A 17,728-nucleotide genomic window follows, 5' to 3' on the forward strand; every position below is an offset into this window, starting at 1 on the left:
GATTCTATTATTTGAATGACAATAACTCTTGCCTTGAGAATCTCTTTTCTCCCTCTCTTCAAATTCCATGTCATCATCATCATCATCATCATCTTCATCTGCATCAAGATGTTCAACAGCTGTAAATTATAAGTCATTTCAAATCTCTAGCTTATATGCACATATCATATTAAAAAGTACGAATAAACTTGAATAGATACCATAGGAAAATATTTTTTAATTTTTTAGTACATGTTTTCTCTCCACATTAAGCAGGTTTGCAGAAATGATTACTGGTATGAAGGGCTGCCATCAATTATCGCAGGATTGTTGTGTCACTCTTCACAATCTATTATTGTATCGGATATCATCTTAAATATTCTAGGTCTAAAGAGTTATGGTGGGGGGGAAGGTAATGTACAGTAGGAATGGGCAGGGTTGTGGGGGTATGTATGGATGTATGGAGCTAGTTTTATGAGGCAAAGGAGCTCACATGCCCAAAAAACTAACTTAAAGTAAAACAAAAAGCTGTTGAGGCTTAAAATGGGGATATGCTGGGGTTGTAGAGGTGGTGTATGATGTTGGCTGAATTTATATGGATTTTGTAAATTTAATTGTGTCATCACCACTTACCAATATTCAAAGTTGCAAGTCAATAGTACTCAATGCCTTGAAAAGTTGCAAGTTATACTGATGAAGTATGAAAGAAAGATTTGATCTTTGATATCTGTTTGTAACTTTAACCTTTGACCTACCAGTCTGGTTCATGTGCTCTGCAAAATGTCTCATTGCCACATACCTTTATGCCAAGACTGAAGTCAATATGCCTGAAAGTTATTTAGGTTAAATTCTTTACCCTTTGATTTAAGCTCAATTTGTGACCTTAACCTTTGACTCGCTGTCCTGGTGTTTATGTCTTGCTCATCCTCCCATTATCAACTTATATTCCATGTTTCAAGTCAGTATCTGCAAAGATTTTTAAGTTATGCTCCAGAACAAAATATCACTGAAAGATTTGACCACTGAGTTCAATAAATTTGTAACCTTAACCTTTGACCTACTGCCCCATTTGTTTGTGCTCTGTATATCGTCTCATTGCCACCTACCTATAATATGCCAAGTTGTAAGCCAGTGGTGGACATGTGCAGACTGACAGACACACACACCATCACATGATATGTCCTGTTTTTCCAAAAAATGAGTATAAAGGAATATTGCCAATCAAGATCATCCATTATTCTTATTTTAGGATTGCAAAATCTGATTTTGACTGACTTCCATTTTTGCCAATAGCTGTTTTCTCACTCATTCTCATCAAACCACGACATTTCATATATTCCTGAACTAAAAATTGAACATCTTTAAACACTTATGTTCTATTATGTTTCACAATAAGTAGTATCTCGACAATCTAAATATGAAATATTACCAGTACAGATGTCTTAGTTTTCTTTCAATGATAGATTCTTTGGATTGAACCAAAAATAATTTCCGTCATTTTCGAGATGTAAGCTCTTTAAGTTGTACCCTTAGTATCGCAGTTCTGATATCTCATGTCAAATTAAACTTTGTATCATCTTACTACATGATAATCTTGAAATCGGAATCAACTGTTGAACTTCCATTAACTTGTCCATTTTGAAAATACCATGGGGTAAAATAGTTCACACCAAATAAACTTGAATTTTATTTGCAAAAACACGTAACTGACGAAAGCCACATATCTACACTATGAACAAGCAGGTAAAAGCTGTTGTTACTGATAAATTCTTAATAGTGTGTGCCAATTTATTATCCAAGTGACAAATGTTTTATATTTTACCGCATGTCATTTAATGAAAAAATATTTAGGACTTGTAAATGGTTTTAGATTGTCCCGTAAGTGACAGAATCTCCAGATCTGATGAAATGTCACAATTAAGTAATGATACTTTAATGTATATATTTATAATGATTTAGGGTTACCATTTATCTTTTCTTCAAATGGGCAGTCATTGTCTTATCAAGATGAAAACATAGTAACAATTTGTAAAGGAAAATTTGAACAAAAATGTACATCAACAGTGTATTTATTTCTTAAATTCCTCTTAAAAGTGCAAAATATGCTAACAAATCCACATATCTGAACACAAAAGCATGACTAACAGTAAGAGCACTGTGTGAAATTTGTAACTGTAACAGTTTCTTAGTGTCTTTTTCACATATACAGAAGATCGTCCCGTAAATGATAATATATATTTTAGAAGTATTGCCTTATTGAAACACTATCTTTTATACTATTTTGTTGTAACAAAACATAATAACTTTATGAACATCTATAACATAATGTGAACATAACATAAAACTGTAACACAATTATGAAAGTATATATCCTTATGAAAGTATCTGTCCCGTAAATGGTTACAAGAAAATCTATATAATGTGAAAGAATCTAATACACTAGTTTCTTCTAGTTGACTGAAATGAAAAACAGTAACATTAAGCAGTTTAAATACAATATAAAAGTTTAAACCATAACACGTAACTGTTCATGTACTATTATGTTATTTTTTGCCCCAAGAAATGATCAGGAGACCTACAGTCCGTATTCCATTGCATTATCTATGCTAAAGTTCCTGCATGTTTTGCCCGTCGCTTTAGGTTCCTCGATAGTTTTCAGCTCATTTTTCTTGCTTATCCAAATTCTATCTTCTCTTCTAGGCCACTTAAATCGTCCCTGTACTTTTCCACTCTTCTCCATACACATCACCACACTGGCCATAGCTTTATCAGATCAAGTGGTTCCAACGTTGTTTGAGCGGTGAATTTTACGCCGATCAGATGGAGAAATATGGCTGATACTACAAGTTTCCGGTATTGTAAGTGTGATTTAAAGGAATTTCTACCTGTTTAATAACTAATCAAATAAAAACGATGGGTGCACCTGGAGCGCAAATGTGTCTTTGTTTTAGCACATGTGTCCGTTTAGCTGAGATATGTGCCGTTTATTCAAACACTTCTGTACAGTTCGGCGGGGGTAGGAGATTTTTGACAGTTTTTGACAATATCGCATAAAGTATAGTATTAATCGGGAACAAGTAACTGAAAAAACACTTTTTATGTAAAGGGCTACCTCTTAAAACAGAGTATATGTATTTTCATAGAATTATTTAGGGTTATTTCTGAAAAATTGGCCGAAAACCTAATGCAACGCCGTTTCGAGTGGGTCGCCATGCAACGCGATCAAGTGGATACCGTTCTGTGTCTTACTTGCGAAGTATTATCTGTCTCAAAAACAGTCATTCAAGCCTAACAATGAATAAAATTAGTGAGTTATACAGCATTATAATATCCCGCCATTTCTAATATATTGTACTTTTACATTTTTATGTTAGCTTAACATTTAACATATTTTTGTGGACATTGTCAAAACACATCAACACAAAAACATAATGCAAGGACGAACATCAAACAATATCATTAAGTAAACAATAGTAATAGTTCGTAAAAACAAGTACCATTTCACGGATATTTTTCTCCTCCACGAATGGTACTGAACTGCATACCAAAAGCGGGTTGACTCTTTAAATCAGTATAGTTACAGTTGGTAACTTTTTAGTCCCTTAAAACCAATACATTGCGATTTCCACTGATTTACTGTGCATTTAAGCCAGTCATACAAAATAAAAAAAATGTTGATCCATGATAAAAGTATTATTCAGTTGTTTGTATATATTTTCATTCATATTGTTGGTGTAGCGTTCATTTATTTTCAGAGAGATAAATCACAGAGAACCTTAAAACTGGCCAGGGAAAAGACAAGATTTTATTTGGCCTCCATAAAACAGAAACAACGTAATAAACCTCTATGGTCGCCGTTCAAAAATGAAAATACAAATGAAATACAGACACCAATGCAGGGCCGGATCCAGACATTTTTGACTGGGGGGGGGGGGGGGGGGGCACCAGTCTTTGTTCACCAGTCTTGAACAAAGACATCAACGCCGAGGCGCAATGTTTTAGAGGGGGCGCCTTTGCCCATGTTAGGTAGGGGGTCAGGGGCGGGTACGGTTAACTCCCCTGGAAATTTTTTAATATAGGCATAAAATGGTGGCCTCTGGTGCATTTTAGGTTTAAATTTGGAGATATTGGAGGGGACAATATTCCCCTCTTGATCGTGGGGTGGGGGGGGGGGGTCAAGGGGTTCTCCCCCTGGAAAATTTTGAAATACAGGTATGAAATGGTGGCCTCTGGTGCATTTCTGGGTCTAAATTTTGAGGTGCAACTTTAATGAGTATAAGTCACTTCTCGGCCAACTGATGGGTGGGAGGGGGGCATGGACCCCTCAGCCGGGCCCTGTCTTCAGTCAAAGTGAATAAAGCAAAAGACACATTATTTTGCAATATTTCTAACTGTTATCAAATCGAATTAGTACCTATTGGCTTTTCTTCTTTGGTTACAGAAAATTAAATAGTACAACTGTGGTACATCTCTATTAGTATTGCTGGTCCGGTTTATTTTCTTTCATTGGTGTCTGTATTTCATTTGTATTTTCATTTTTGAACGGCGACCATAGATGTTTATTACGTCGTTTCTGTTTTATGGAGGACAAAATTAATAAAATCTTGTCTTTTCCCAGGCCAATTTTAACGTTCTCTGTGATTAATTTCTCTGAAAATAAACGAAAACTACTACAGCAATATGAATGAAATATGTACAAACAACTGATCAATACTTATATCAAGGACCAAAGTTTATTTATTTTGAATGAACAGCTTAAATGCACAACAAATTAGTAACGAAATCTCAATGTATTGGTTTTAAGGGAGTAAAAAGTAACCAACTTTAACTATACTGATTTAAAGAGTCAACCCGATTTTGGTATGCTGTTCAGTACCATTCGCGGAGAAGATAGATATCCGTGAACTGGTTCTTGTTTTTACGAACTATTACTATTATTTACTTAACGATATTGTTCGATGTACAATATATTAGAAATGGCGGGATATTAAAATGCTATAAATCTCACTAAATGTATTCATTGTTAGGCTTGAATGACTGTTTTTAAGACGGATAATACTTCGCAAGTTAAGACATAGAACGGTATCCACTTGATTGCGTTGCATAACGACCCACTCGAAACGGCGTTGTATTAGGTTTTCAGCCGATTTTTCAGAAATAACGCTGAATAATTCTATGAAAATACACACGTTTTGTTTAAAGAGATAGCCCTTTACATAAAAAGTGTTTTAACAGTTACTTATTCCCGATTAACACTGTATTTCATACGATATTGTCAAAAACTGTCAAAAATCTCCTTTCCCCGCCGAACTGTACAGAAGTGTTTGAATAAACGGCACACATCTCAGCTAAATGGACATATGTGCTAAAACATAGACATATTTGCGCTCCCGGTGCACCCATCGTTTTCATTTGATTTGTTATAAAACAGGTAGAAATTCCTTAAAATCATACTTACAATACCGGAAATTTGAAGTATCGGCCATATTTCTCCATCTGATCGGCGTAAAATTCACCGCTCAAACAACGTTGGAACCACTTGATCTGATAAAGCTATGGCCAGTGTGATCACTTCTACCTCACTATCCTCATTATCACTGTCAACAATTTTGCCTATGTAATTCTTATTTTCATACATTATCACCACATATATATGTTGTAATCCAAACTGGAATCTAGATAGATCCGGAATCTGCCTGGACCGAACTAGAATTCTAGTTTGGTCTAGGCCAAACTAGAATTCTAGTTTGGTCTAGACCGATTCCGGATCTGCCTAGACCAAACTAGAATTCTAGTTTGGCTAGACCGATTCCGGATCTGCCTAGGCCAAACTGGAATATTTGGTATGAACTTCTTAAAAAAATTTATTTGTAATAGATGAAAATCAATATTCTGGTTTATATTTTTTGCATTAAAGCATTGAAGAATACTGGTAAGAACAAAAGATAAATATAAATGCCTTAATTGGTTAAGTAAAATAAATAATTACCAATTAAGGCGTTAAAAATAAACAAAGATGTAACCGTATATATTGCCCATGTATACTTTCAAGTTCACATATCATTGCATAAATGTTATGTTCAATTTATGATGTAATACAAGTTTGAGAGTCTTATTGGCTACAAAATGTCAAAACAAAAAGAAAAATTCAGTGAACTTATGGATAATTATCTATCTTCAAGAAGATTCCAGTTTGGCCTAGGCAGATCCGGAAAGGGTCTAGCCAAACTAGAATTCCAGTTTGGTCTAGGCAGATCTGGAATCAACCTAAACCAAACTGGAATTCTGGTTTGGTCTAGGCAGATTCCAGATCTGCCTAGATTCCAGTTTGGACTACGTCATATATATGACAATTCTTGGAAAAACTGTTTAATTCTTAAAATATATTGTTTCAGGACAAACGCCATGCAGTTGATACATGTTTCTGTTCCAAATGACATTTATCTCCTCAAATAAATACAAATTACTCTATACTTTATGTGTTTTTATTGAATTGCATGCATCGGGATTAAGCTGCACCGAACTACTTAACCAAAATAATGTTCACCATTTACGGGACAAATCAACCAGTTACAGGACGTAACTGTTTGCACGTTTCTCTTACTCATGCTGTCGCAATATAAGTTTACCTGTATTCAAACATGAAAGTAAATATCTTTTTAACTATTAAATAATCTTATTATTTAAACATTATTTACAATAACATAATTATTGTTTGTTGAAGCAGTGTACCTGGTATGAACAAATTTCAGAAAGTAAAAATTTTCAAAAACATGGCGGGTTGTTTACATTCTTCCAGAATAACATTTTATTAATCCTAAGGCTCAATATTAAGCAAATAACAGCTGATAGAACGAAGAGAATTTATAAGAATAGGCAGGGGAATGGACAGTGTCCCGTATATGGTGGGCTCGTAAGTGGTGAAAAAAGTTGTTTGGTCTAGAAATTTTACTAGAAATATTTACATGATTTCATAAAATGACGAAAACTTGGAAAGACAAACACCTTCTCCAAAAATTTAAACCACAATTTAACAGTACGGTTGAGATCTTATTGTAAATTGTACAATTTTTAGGAGACTCGTAAAATTTAATGGTTTTGTAAAAATTACGCCTGTAAAATATACGCGTTTACTGTTATGCCTTAAAAAATGGTTGACAGAAACTCTTAATCCTCATATGTAATGTTTACTATATAACTGTTGCCCAATTATAAGTATTGTATGACTCTTAAATCGAGTAACATGTATTACTTACCCTGTTTGGCAATTCGGACTCGTAAATGGTGTCGTCTTTAAAGACAAGTAATTCATGACTGACTGTGAGCAAAATACTATTTCGTCGATACAAAAAGATTTTGTTTGGCAAAATATGCGATACAGTTGCAAATTTAACACACGTGTACTGTAACAAACGAGCATTTGTAAAAAAATATGTGCAATGAAATATACTTCGATCTAATTGAAGACATGTTGTTTATCCAAGCCCTTCCTTGCAACAGATTCTGTCACAAGAAAAATCAGAACAAGAAGCTATACACTTGATGTGCAAAATGTTTAAGCAATATAAGATGAGATATTAATGCATATCATGGGTGAGTTCGGGCTTCCATGCTCCTGCTAGTGGTCGTGGAATATAGAAGACATGGGATGTCGTACTTGAGTGAGAATGAGTGTTCTGTCTGCAGTCTGTCTAATGGTGATATATACTAAAATAGCAAGAAATTCAACATGTCCGTATGGGCTCTGAGACAAGCTGAGCAAGTGGGACAATTGATTTTACCAGCCCTGATTATTGTATGAAGTTGCAGTAAAAGTTGCAGTAAACACCCTTCAGTGACTGGTTTAAATGTTTATTGGACAGAATGATGATGGAGGGGACTGATGGGACAAACTGAGAGCCCCCGGATATAACTTAGCCTGCAGGGATTTTTTTCCTTCTTTATAAAGTACCCCTAAAAGGACCTTTTCCAATTGAGAAATGCAATCTTTTTTCCCAATTATCATCCAAAAATTCCCCAAATGACCAAATTAAGTTTGCATTTTGATGACTGCAGAAGGAAAACTTAGTTACATTGACATTCACCATGATTTAACCATTCAAACAGTTTGTTTGATGATATTTACATGGAATTTAAGGAAGAAGCATTCTAAATGATGTTATTAATTAACTATAAAAATTCCCAATTTGAGTAAAAAAAAAAACGCTATTTTTCTCAATCTATCCGGTACCGGACCTTTTCCTTTCGGGCAAAAAAAATCACTGTTAGGCCTAAAAAAATTCTTTGTTTCTGGTAACATGCTCAAAAAAATTAGGGTAGGTACCGTAGGTCGGAAATTATATTTTTTTTTTATTTATTTTTTTTATTAAGGGAGCCCTTACAGAAGAAAAAGGCCTGCTGCGTACTCTTGCTGTGTACATACAGTGTATATGATGCGTACATGATGTGTACTGAAATCAAGGGCTTTAAATAGTACGCAGGATATACACCGCACATACACCGATAGTACGTTTGTAGTACACTTTTGACATGCAAATGAGCTCTGCTGCGTACTACTTGCTGCGTACATGCTGTGGACTACATAGTACACAGGATGTACGCTGGAGGAATTTAGCATGCGGGAAATAGTACGCAGCATGTACGCGGCACATACACTTTTCACATGCAAATGAGCCTGCGGTGTACTACCCCTGCGGCATACATGCTGTGTACTCCTGCGGCGTACATTCTGTGTATTCCTGGCCCGAGTCCTGCGGCGTACATGCTGTGTACTCCTGCTGCATACATGCTGTGTACTCTTGTGGCGAAACTGCTTTGATAATGTAAATTCCTTACCCCACAAACTTTCTTATGCAAATGCTGATCATTTGGACAGAAAAAAACAGAAAAAAGATAAGTGACATGCATCAATAAGTATTTACACTTACCAAAATAATGTAGATTGATGTTATCAAATAAATTAGTATGCTTTTCTTCATCCACTTTTCAATGAAATAAATCAATTTTTGTAGCATGTAATTTGGTAAACATCTGAAGAAAATGGCATAACTGCATCAAGGGGAAACAACTTTAATGCAACTAAATATAAGTGTTATAAATTTCGAAGTATCTGCGGTGTACATGCAGTGTACTATTTTCTTGTACAAGTCCCTCCTGCGTACATGCAGTGTACTCCTTAAATTTTCAGAGACTGTGCTGCGTACTTGAAGTGTACTAGTGACCTCCTGCGTACATGCTGTGTACTCGTCGAAATAGTACGCGGCATGTACGCGGCATGCGGTGTATGTAAAATGTACTCCTCTGGCGTACTACTGTGTTCGCGGCATATACACAGCAAATACGCAGCATGTACGCCACAGAGGCTTGCTTCTGTAAGGGAGACTTTTCGGAAAATATTTTTGTGTCAAAAAATGAATACAAATAATGAGGTTATGCATTCAGAGCATCAGTAAGTTGATTTCTAACATCACTGGCCATGTTTAAAGCATATAAAGTGCAGTTTTGCAACTTTTCGAAAAAAATATTCCCCAAGGCCATAAAACCATTTAGGGTCGAGCCAAAAATTTAGGGTAGGTCAGGATACCGGAAACAAACAATTTTTTTTACGCCTTATTGATTTATAAAGAAATAAATGGAGATAATTTGATACCCCCAAGTTCTCTTCTCAATCTTTCCAAGTCATCATTATCTTCATCATCATCATCTTCATTTTCATCCAAGTTAAACATATCTGAAATGTGATAAAGTACAGCCATTGTGGTGGTATCATGGAATTGTCCCATAAAAATTAAATAAAGGGAGAGAATAAGTATATCAAATAAAGCTGAAGTGAACTTAAACCATTTTATTAACATCATTTTATTGTAGTAACTGTTGACATAAATGCTGCGATAGTGTGTTGTACTGTCACCAACTGTATCGAGTGTAGAGCAACATGTCGCATTTTCTTGTGTCGTGTTGTACGTCAACAATGTACTTTTCTAGGCCAGGGCTTTTTTCCCCTTTAAAACTTCCTCTGGTGAAAGGAGGCAAACCCAAAGCAAAAAAGTAGAATCTATGTCTTTTTTCCCCAATTCTGAATTTAAAATTCCAGAATGAATGTTATCTTTGAAGGTTTTTGCTGTTTTAAAATAGTTTATCTAATCTGAATGTAAATTTTGGTATTAAAACAATACTTATAGTACTGTTGAACAATTACTGATATATTTTACACAAAAAATATCTTTTGGTTATTTGCAAATTTTCCCAATTAAGACAATTTCCGAGAGCATTTTCCCAATTCCGCTGGTGTTGGTGGCATTCCAAAATGATAAAAAAAGACCTGTAGGCTGACATAAACAAAATAACTCATAACAATACAATGCTACTTGCAACATGACAATCATTGTGACATGACGCTTGACACAGTGACAATACGACGCAACATCACAACATAAATTTTGAGTGTCTTATTGCATTGTTGTGCATCATGTGGCATTTTCATGTATCATGCTGCATTGTTAACTTAGTTATTTGTTATGCATGATATTGCATTGTGAACTCTTTTAGTTTGAAGCAAAACATCATGTGATACTACACACTACAGTAAAATACAAACAGCGACATGATACCAAACAATGCAACACAACACCGGGCATTAATGTTGCAATGCTGTTTTGTTCTGCTGAGCCTCAAATCACTTTGTTGTGTCTTGCTGCACATTGCTGCACATTGTTTTGTGTTGTTGAACATTGTATCACATGTCATGCATCGTCCCAGAAGAGTAGCTGGCTGATCGACACACAACACAACCGTTGACAACAAAAATTAATGTTGCGCATTGTGTGACAACTTAAAACATAACAGACGAATAATGACATGACTGTCATGAGCTAAATACTAACAGGATTTATAACAACAGGGATCAAACACACAAATATCAGATTCATATTTTTTATCATTAGCAAAATATTAATTATGAACTGAATCTATTTATTCATTATTGTGTAGACACAACTTGATAACTTGGCATTTATAAATGTGCCTTTAGTAATAGTAATTACCAAAAACCTCCCATCCTTATTTGTAAATGTATTTGTCCTTAATGTCAATTATTCGATTTAATACAATACCTACTGAATAAAGACATTTTATGGGACACTTCCAGTTTAGCGGTCCCCAGTCCGAAATATGTCATGACGTCACGTTACTTCGGGGGATGCTGCCCCCCCACCCTTGCTTTTTCCATTAGTGCTACTGGCCCCATACCAACGCTATGTTATTTTAACAAGAATTTAAACACAACCCTCCTAAAATAAATAGTTAAAGTTAGTGGAGACGCTAAAATGGAAACTACCCCATTTTAAGTCTAAAGCAATATCTAAATCTGTAAAAGCAAAATTACCTTCTAAAGATCTTGTTGCTTTACAATTTTTTGAATGTCCATCAGGAGAATGAGTTGTGTTGGTTGAATTTGCAGACCTCTTTGATATTGTATGTGATATATCATTGACAGCCCATTTAGCATTAACATCAGCAGGAATATCCCTCTTTTTCCTCCCTGTGTCTACTTTATAATTAACTTTATCATCACCATCATCATCACTAGTGTTTTCATCGTCTAGATCTGCATCTCTTTTTTCTACTTCTTTATCAAAATCATCATCATCATCATCATCATCATTTTCTGCTCCTCTGGTTACTCTCTCAATATTTAGGTCATCATCATCGTCTTCATCATCAGCATCATCTCCTACATCACGCATTTGCCTGCTAACTTTCTCATCACCAAAGTCCATTTTATCATCACTATCATCATCATCATCATCATCATCAGCTCTTCCAGAATTTACATCTCTTTTTTCTTTATCAAAATCCTCCTCATCATCATCATCTTCTTCTGCTTCTCTTAAAACTCTGTTAATGTCATCATCATCATCGTCATCTGCATCAAAGTCATCATCATCATCATTATCATCATCACCTACGTTACGTTTATTTCTACTAATATTGTAATCGCTTAAATCCACATCATCATCATCGTCGTCGTCTTCATCAGCATCAAAATTTGAATTACGCGTTTGTCTGTTTGTATTATCATCATCATCTTCATCATCATCACTGTCTTCGTCGTTGTTAGATTGCAATTCATTCAGCATCTTCTCTATTTTCGTCATATCGTCGCTACGTTTGTCCCTGGAAATATTGGTATCATCATCATCTTCGTCACCACCATCGTCTGTTTTGCCATCTTCGCGGATAATTCTTTTCGACAAATCATCATCTGTATCGTCTTCTCCATCATCTTCTTTGTCGTTGCTCACAGCCCCTGACGCAAAAGCGCCAGATATTCTATGCGTTAGTGTATTAACATCTTCCGACGCGGAATCGTCTTCTTTTAATGGTATTCCCGATGTGTAGACTATCGCAATTGAAATGCAGAAAAGTAACCCACAATAATTTAGACACATTTTTGGTGTTGGATCTGAAATTATGAATAAAAATATGTCCGGCGTCTGTGAATATTACCTACTTGACGTTTTGTTGACAAAGCACTGCGTTGTTTTGTTTACATTATGACGCAATATCCGTTGCGTCACAAAATCAGTAATGACGTCATCACAAGTATACATTTTCCCGTTTATGATTGCCGTCAGTGGTTCCAGCTATTCGCATTAATTAGTACCCTTATTACCACCAAAGGCAGACTAGCCACTAGACTGATAATAAGGAATTTGTCAAAGAATTTCGACTTTTGTAATTTTTTCTCTTATTTTATGATAGTGACATAAAATGCAAGTCTATTTTAGAGATTTTCGCAGAGAATTTGTTGTAATAGATCTATTATCATCCTATTTCCTTCAGTGTAGACTAGCTCCTAGACTATGGTATATATTTTTTGAATTTTTTGATTTTTAAAATTATGAATGTAGCCAGTCTGTATCCCATGCCCAATATCCTATGATAATAGATTCTATTACAACCAATTCTCACGCAAACTTCGTCTTGGCGTTATCACGACTGTGCCTTCGCACGAAACACTCGCACTACTTGAGTTTATGACAGGCATTTCTTAGAGACTTTAAGGCTACACAAGAGAAACTATATGTTTATAGAGTGAACATTGTTGAGTGAACACCATTTGTCAATCCTAATCCTGTCCATGTTATATCTATAGCTGTCTGCAGGATAACACAGCCATGCATCTAACAGTCCTGAAATTGTTTTCTTTGATTTTGATATATTTCTAGATATTTCCCATACTTTGATGTGCGTGAAATTAGCAAGAGCACCAAGTAGCAGGGTTCAGCAGAGTAGCCGAGTTTAGCCAGAGTAGCCAGAGAGTCAGAACTCTGGCAAGCCAGATTCAACCAGAGTAGCAGAGTTCAGCCAGAAAGTCATAACTCTGTTTACTCTGGCTGGCCAGAGTAGCCAGAGTTTAGCCAGAAGTCATAACTCTGTTACTCTGGCTGGCAGAAGCCAGAGTTCAGCCAGAGTAGCCAGATTCAGCAAGAAAAGCCAGAGTTTTAGGATGTAAAATGTTCTGGCTACTCTGGTCAGCCATAGTATCCAGAATAGCCCGAGTAAACCTGGATTTTATTTGCTCTAGGTAGTCTGGCTGGGCAGAGTAGCCAGAGTTTCTAGGATTTTAAGAGTAGCCAGGTAACTGGTTCACAAAACATTTTCCGTCTTAGCTGAGTTTGATTATGAAACTAATATGCATTTCTATCTAAATGATGTTTAAACTGAATTTCAATTAATTACTATTTCAAGTGCTATTTAGAGTAGCCAGATTAGCCAGAACTCTAGTTACTCTGGAGTAGCCAGAACTCTTGTTACTCTGGCTGGCCAGAATAGCCAGAGTTCAGCCAGAGTAGCAAGAGTTTCTAGGATTTTAACATGTTCTGACTACTCTGGTCAGCCAGAGTATCCGGAGTAGCCCGAGTCACCAGGATTCATTTGCTCTGGTTACTTTGGCTGCAAGTAGCCAGAGTTTCTAGGATTTTAACATGTTTTTGCTACTCTGGTCAGCCGAGTAGCTAGATTAAACAGGTCCCATGTCACAAAAGTTTTTCAGTCTTAGCTGAATTTGATTATGAAATCTAATAATTGAGCCGTGCCATGAGAAAACAAACATAGTGGCTTTGCGACCAGCATGGACCCAGACCAGCCTGCGCATCCACACAGTCTGGCCAAGATCCATGCTGTTCGCTTTTAAAGCGTATTGAACTTGGAGAAACTGTTAGCGAACAGCACGGATCCTGACCAGCCTGTGTCAAACCCACTATTTTGGTTTTCTCATGGCGCGTCTCATATGTCATTTCTATCTAAATAGCATGTTTAAAACTGAATTTCAAGTTAATAACTATTTTCAAGTGGCTATTTAGAGTAGCCGGAGTAGCCAGAACTCTGGTTACTATGGCTGGCCAGAGTAGCCAGAGTTTAGCCAGAGTTCAGCCAGAGTAGCCAGAATTCTGGTTACTCTGGCTGGCCAGAATAGCCAGAGTTCAGCCAGAGTAGCCAGGTTTGATTTTTTAGTGTTTTATATGTATCATGTGTATCATCGTACCATCGTGCATCGCGGTTTAGTATTAAATAAAAAAGCGTTTGTCAAAAGTCAATTTACATTACTCAACAAAATTGATAGGTAAGACTTTAAGTCAGATTAAATGATATTTAATAGTTACCATTATATATTAAATGACCCTCATACACTATACTTGAAATTTTTAGCTCGTGTCACTGTGTGACAAGGTGAGGTTTTGTGATCAACGTTTGTCTTGACTATCAGATTGAGTCAGGCTCCTTGACTGAACTCAGTATTTATTCCATTTTATATTGTAAAACCATAAAACATCTTCTCAAGTATCACAAGACCCAGAGCTTAGATATTCTGCAAGAAGCATTGGCAAGTACATCTCTTTCAAAATTGTTCAAATCATGGACTCCGGGGTCATATTGGATCTGCCTTGGGGCTTTAAGTTTCACATAAAGTAATATATTAAATCCTATAAAAATATTCTTATTTTCCTTTAGGCCCAGACTATATATATATATTGTATGTAGCATGGCCTAGTGAATGCCTCTCTTAAAATTGAGCAAATCATGTCCCCTGATGTCAAAATTGCCCCCGCTTGTGCTAATGAGCTTGCAAAGTCTTACAGGAAAATCTTTTAAAATCTTCTCAAAAGAATTGCAATGACAAGAGTTAAGATATTTTACATGTTCAAATCAATACCCCAGAGTCAAAATGTTTCCTACTTAAGTTTTATATAGAAACAAAAACATGATATACTTACATAGCAAAAATCTTTTTTCAGAGCCACAAGGGTAAGAGCTGAAATATTTTGCATGTAAATTAGCAAAATTTATAATGGAGTTCTTTCAAACTTGATTGAATCACCAACCCCAGGGCAATATTAGTCTCTCTCTGTGGATTATCAATATACTTCTAATCTTATACAATATAAGTTTAAAATTTCCAGAATGCCCAGAATTTAGAGTTAACAATTACAAATTGTGAATTTTTACTATGACTGTCATTACCCACGAGGACCAGGTAAGCGATTCAGGACCTTATTCAGGACCATATGGGTCCTCTTGTTTATATTGATATCATAAATAATTGCAGTGAATTCCATATAACTTTGAGTGTAAAAATAAAGAATATTTATTTGAAGGCTTCTGGTTTTGTATTTATTTAACTTCAGTGTTTGCTTTGAATTTGTACCAAATAAATTAACTTGAAGACATAATACAGTATAAAGTAATTGGAGAATACATTTTTCATACTTGTTAACAGCAACTAATTCCTGAAATTTGCATTTTAAAGTTGTGGAAGTTGACGAATGTTGACATGTGAACATATACACTTAAAGCGACTTAATAACGGTATTTCATCTAAACCCTTGGAAAAAGGTAGGTACTTGTGACATGCCAATCAAAACGCAAAATGCCATTCAAAAATTGATTGTAGGCACCTTATGCCATCAGACAATCAACATTCCATGTTGTATTAACTCGGTATTACTTGTGTACGTGTATGAAACAATATTGACTGTGTTTGGATTAAACAATTATATAGGACTGCTAACTGATAAGTAAGACAATTCTTTGAAGTCCGTTTGATGAATCACTTGATACATGAAACACTAAAAAAAACCTGAGGGTACAAAAAAGGGTAATTTCGTAACATGTTAAAGCCCTAGAAACTCTGGCTACTCTGGCAGAAGTCCGTTTTATGAATCACTTGATACATAAAACACACAAAAAAAATCAACCTTGAGAGAACCAAAATAGTCAACAATCTTCTCACACCTTTCCAATATAGTTTCCGTTCCAAACATAGCTGTGAGGCTCAACTATTATCCTTTACACAAGAAACTTTTGACAATCTCCAATCTGGGAACAAACAGGTCTCATTGTAATGGATTTCTCGAAAGCTTTCGACAAGATCGATCATCAACTCCTTCTCTATAAAATCGTGAAACTTTGTGTCTACAGAATCTCTCTATCCTGGATTCAATCTTTCCTTAGTAACCGTTCTCAATATGTAGTAGTTGAAGGCTCACACTCTTTACCAGCTCTATCAGGCGGTTCCTCAAGGTTCAGTGTTGGGTCCTTGTCTCTTCCTTTGTTTTATCAATGACCTTCCTAACTCTGTTAAAGGTAGAATATGCTTATTTGCTGATGACACTATCATATACCTCAACATAGACTCGTTAATAGACTCTTACAAAGTTCAAGATGATTTGACAAAATTAGAAGAATGGGAACGTAATTGGTCTATGGAATTCAATCCTGATAAATGCAAAGTAATAGGAATCTCAAAAAAAAAAAATATATCATCTTTCCATATAAATTACTTCATCAAGAACTAAAAACTACAGGAAATGCTAAATATCTTGGGATTACTATTAGTGATGTCTTAACTTGGAAACACATATTGAAATTACATCTTCAAAAGCTAGTAACACTCTCAGATTTATAAAAAAAATATGTACAATGTAATAACAATAATATTAAAGAAACTGCCTAAAAACATACGTTCGCCCACAATTAGAATACTGTAACACCATATTGCATCCATTGCAGAAAAAAAACTTAGTATATGAGATTATTATCATTATTATATTATTATCATCATCATCATCATCATCATCATCATTATTATTATTATTATTATTATTAATCCAGATTTGTTGAGCGCCCATTTAATGTAAAATATACGTTCAAGGGCGCTTTTAAAACAATTAAACATGTGACATATCGCAGATATGTAGGAAAATAACAAAAACATGGCATATGCAATACTAAAACTGAAACTGAATGATTTGATTAATGGTTATTTGTACAACATTATTTGGGATGCATGTATTCTTCTATGTTCTAGTGTCTGCCATTTAAGTTTCAAGCATTGATGTTACGCTGCTTTGGTATGAGTAGCCAGAACATGTTAAAGTCCTAATAAAGTATTGTTACTCTGGCTGAACTCTGCCTACTCTGGCCAGCCAGAGTAACCAGAGTTCTTTTTTTTTGTTGGATTTAACGTCGTACCGACACATGATAGGTCATATGGCGACTTTCCAGCTTTAATGGTGGAGGAAGACCCCAGGTGCCCCTCCGTGCATTATTTCATCGCGAGCGGACACCTGGGTATAACCACCGACCTTCCGTAAGCCAGCTGGATGGCTTCCTCACATGAAGAATTCAACGCCCCGAGTGAGGCTCGAACCCACATCGATGAGGGGCAAGTGATTTGAAGTCAGCG

At 35.6% G+C, this 17,728-nt stretch overlaps 1 protein-coding gene across 8 annotated transcripts in view; it reads right to left on the reverse strand.

Moving 5' to 3' along the window:
- LOC123536182 (coiled-coil domain-containing protein 1-like) overlaps positions 1 to 12,538 on the reverse strand; it is a 44,028-nt gene extending 31,490 nt beyond the window's left edge. For 4 of the 8 annotated variants that reach the window (XM_053527974.1, XM_053527973.1, XM_053527970.1 and 1 more), the window contains exons 1-3: positions 11,363 to 12,537; positions 9,629 to 9,709; positions 33 to 119 (exon numbers count right to left, since the gene is read on the reverse strand). In XM_053527974.1, the coding sequence (XP_053383949.1) occupies positions 33 to 119; positions 9,629 to 9,709; positions 11,363 to 12,428 (1,234 nt within the window). In that variant the 5' untranslated portion in view covers positions 12,429 to 12,537. Of the gene's footprint in view, positions 1 to 32; positions 120 to 9,628; positions 9,710 to 11,362 lie in introns of all 8 variants that reach the window. The other 4 variants (XM_053527968.1, XM_053527969.1, XM_053527972.1 and 1 more) reach the window with 2 other exon arrangements.
- Between the last annotated feature and the right edge of the window lie 5,190 nt (positions 12,539 to 17,728).

The sequence above is a fragment of the Mercenaria mercenaria genome, chromosome 17 (genome assembly GCF_021730395.1).
Source record: "Mercenaria mercenaria strain notata chromosome 17, MADL_Memer_1, whole genome shotgun sequence".
Classification (NCBI taxonomy): domain Eukaryota; kingdom Metazoa; phylum Mollusca; class Bivalvia; order Venerida; family Veneridae; genus Mercenaria; species Mercenaria mercenaria.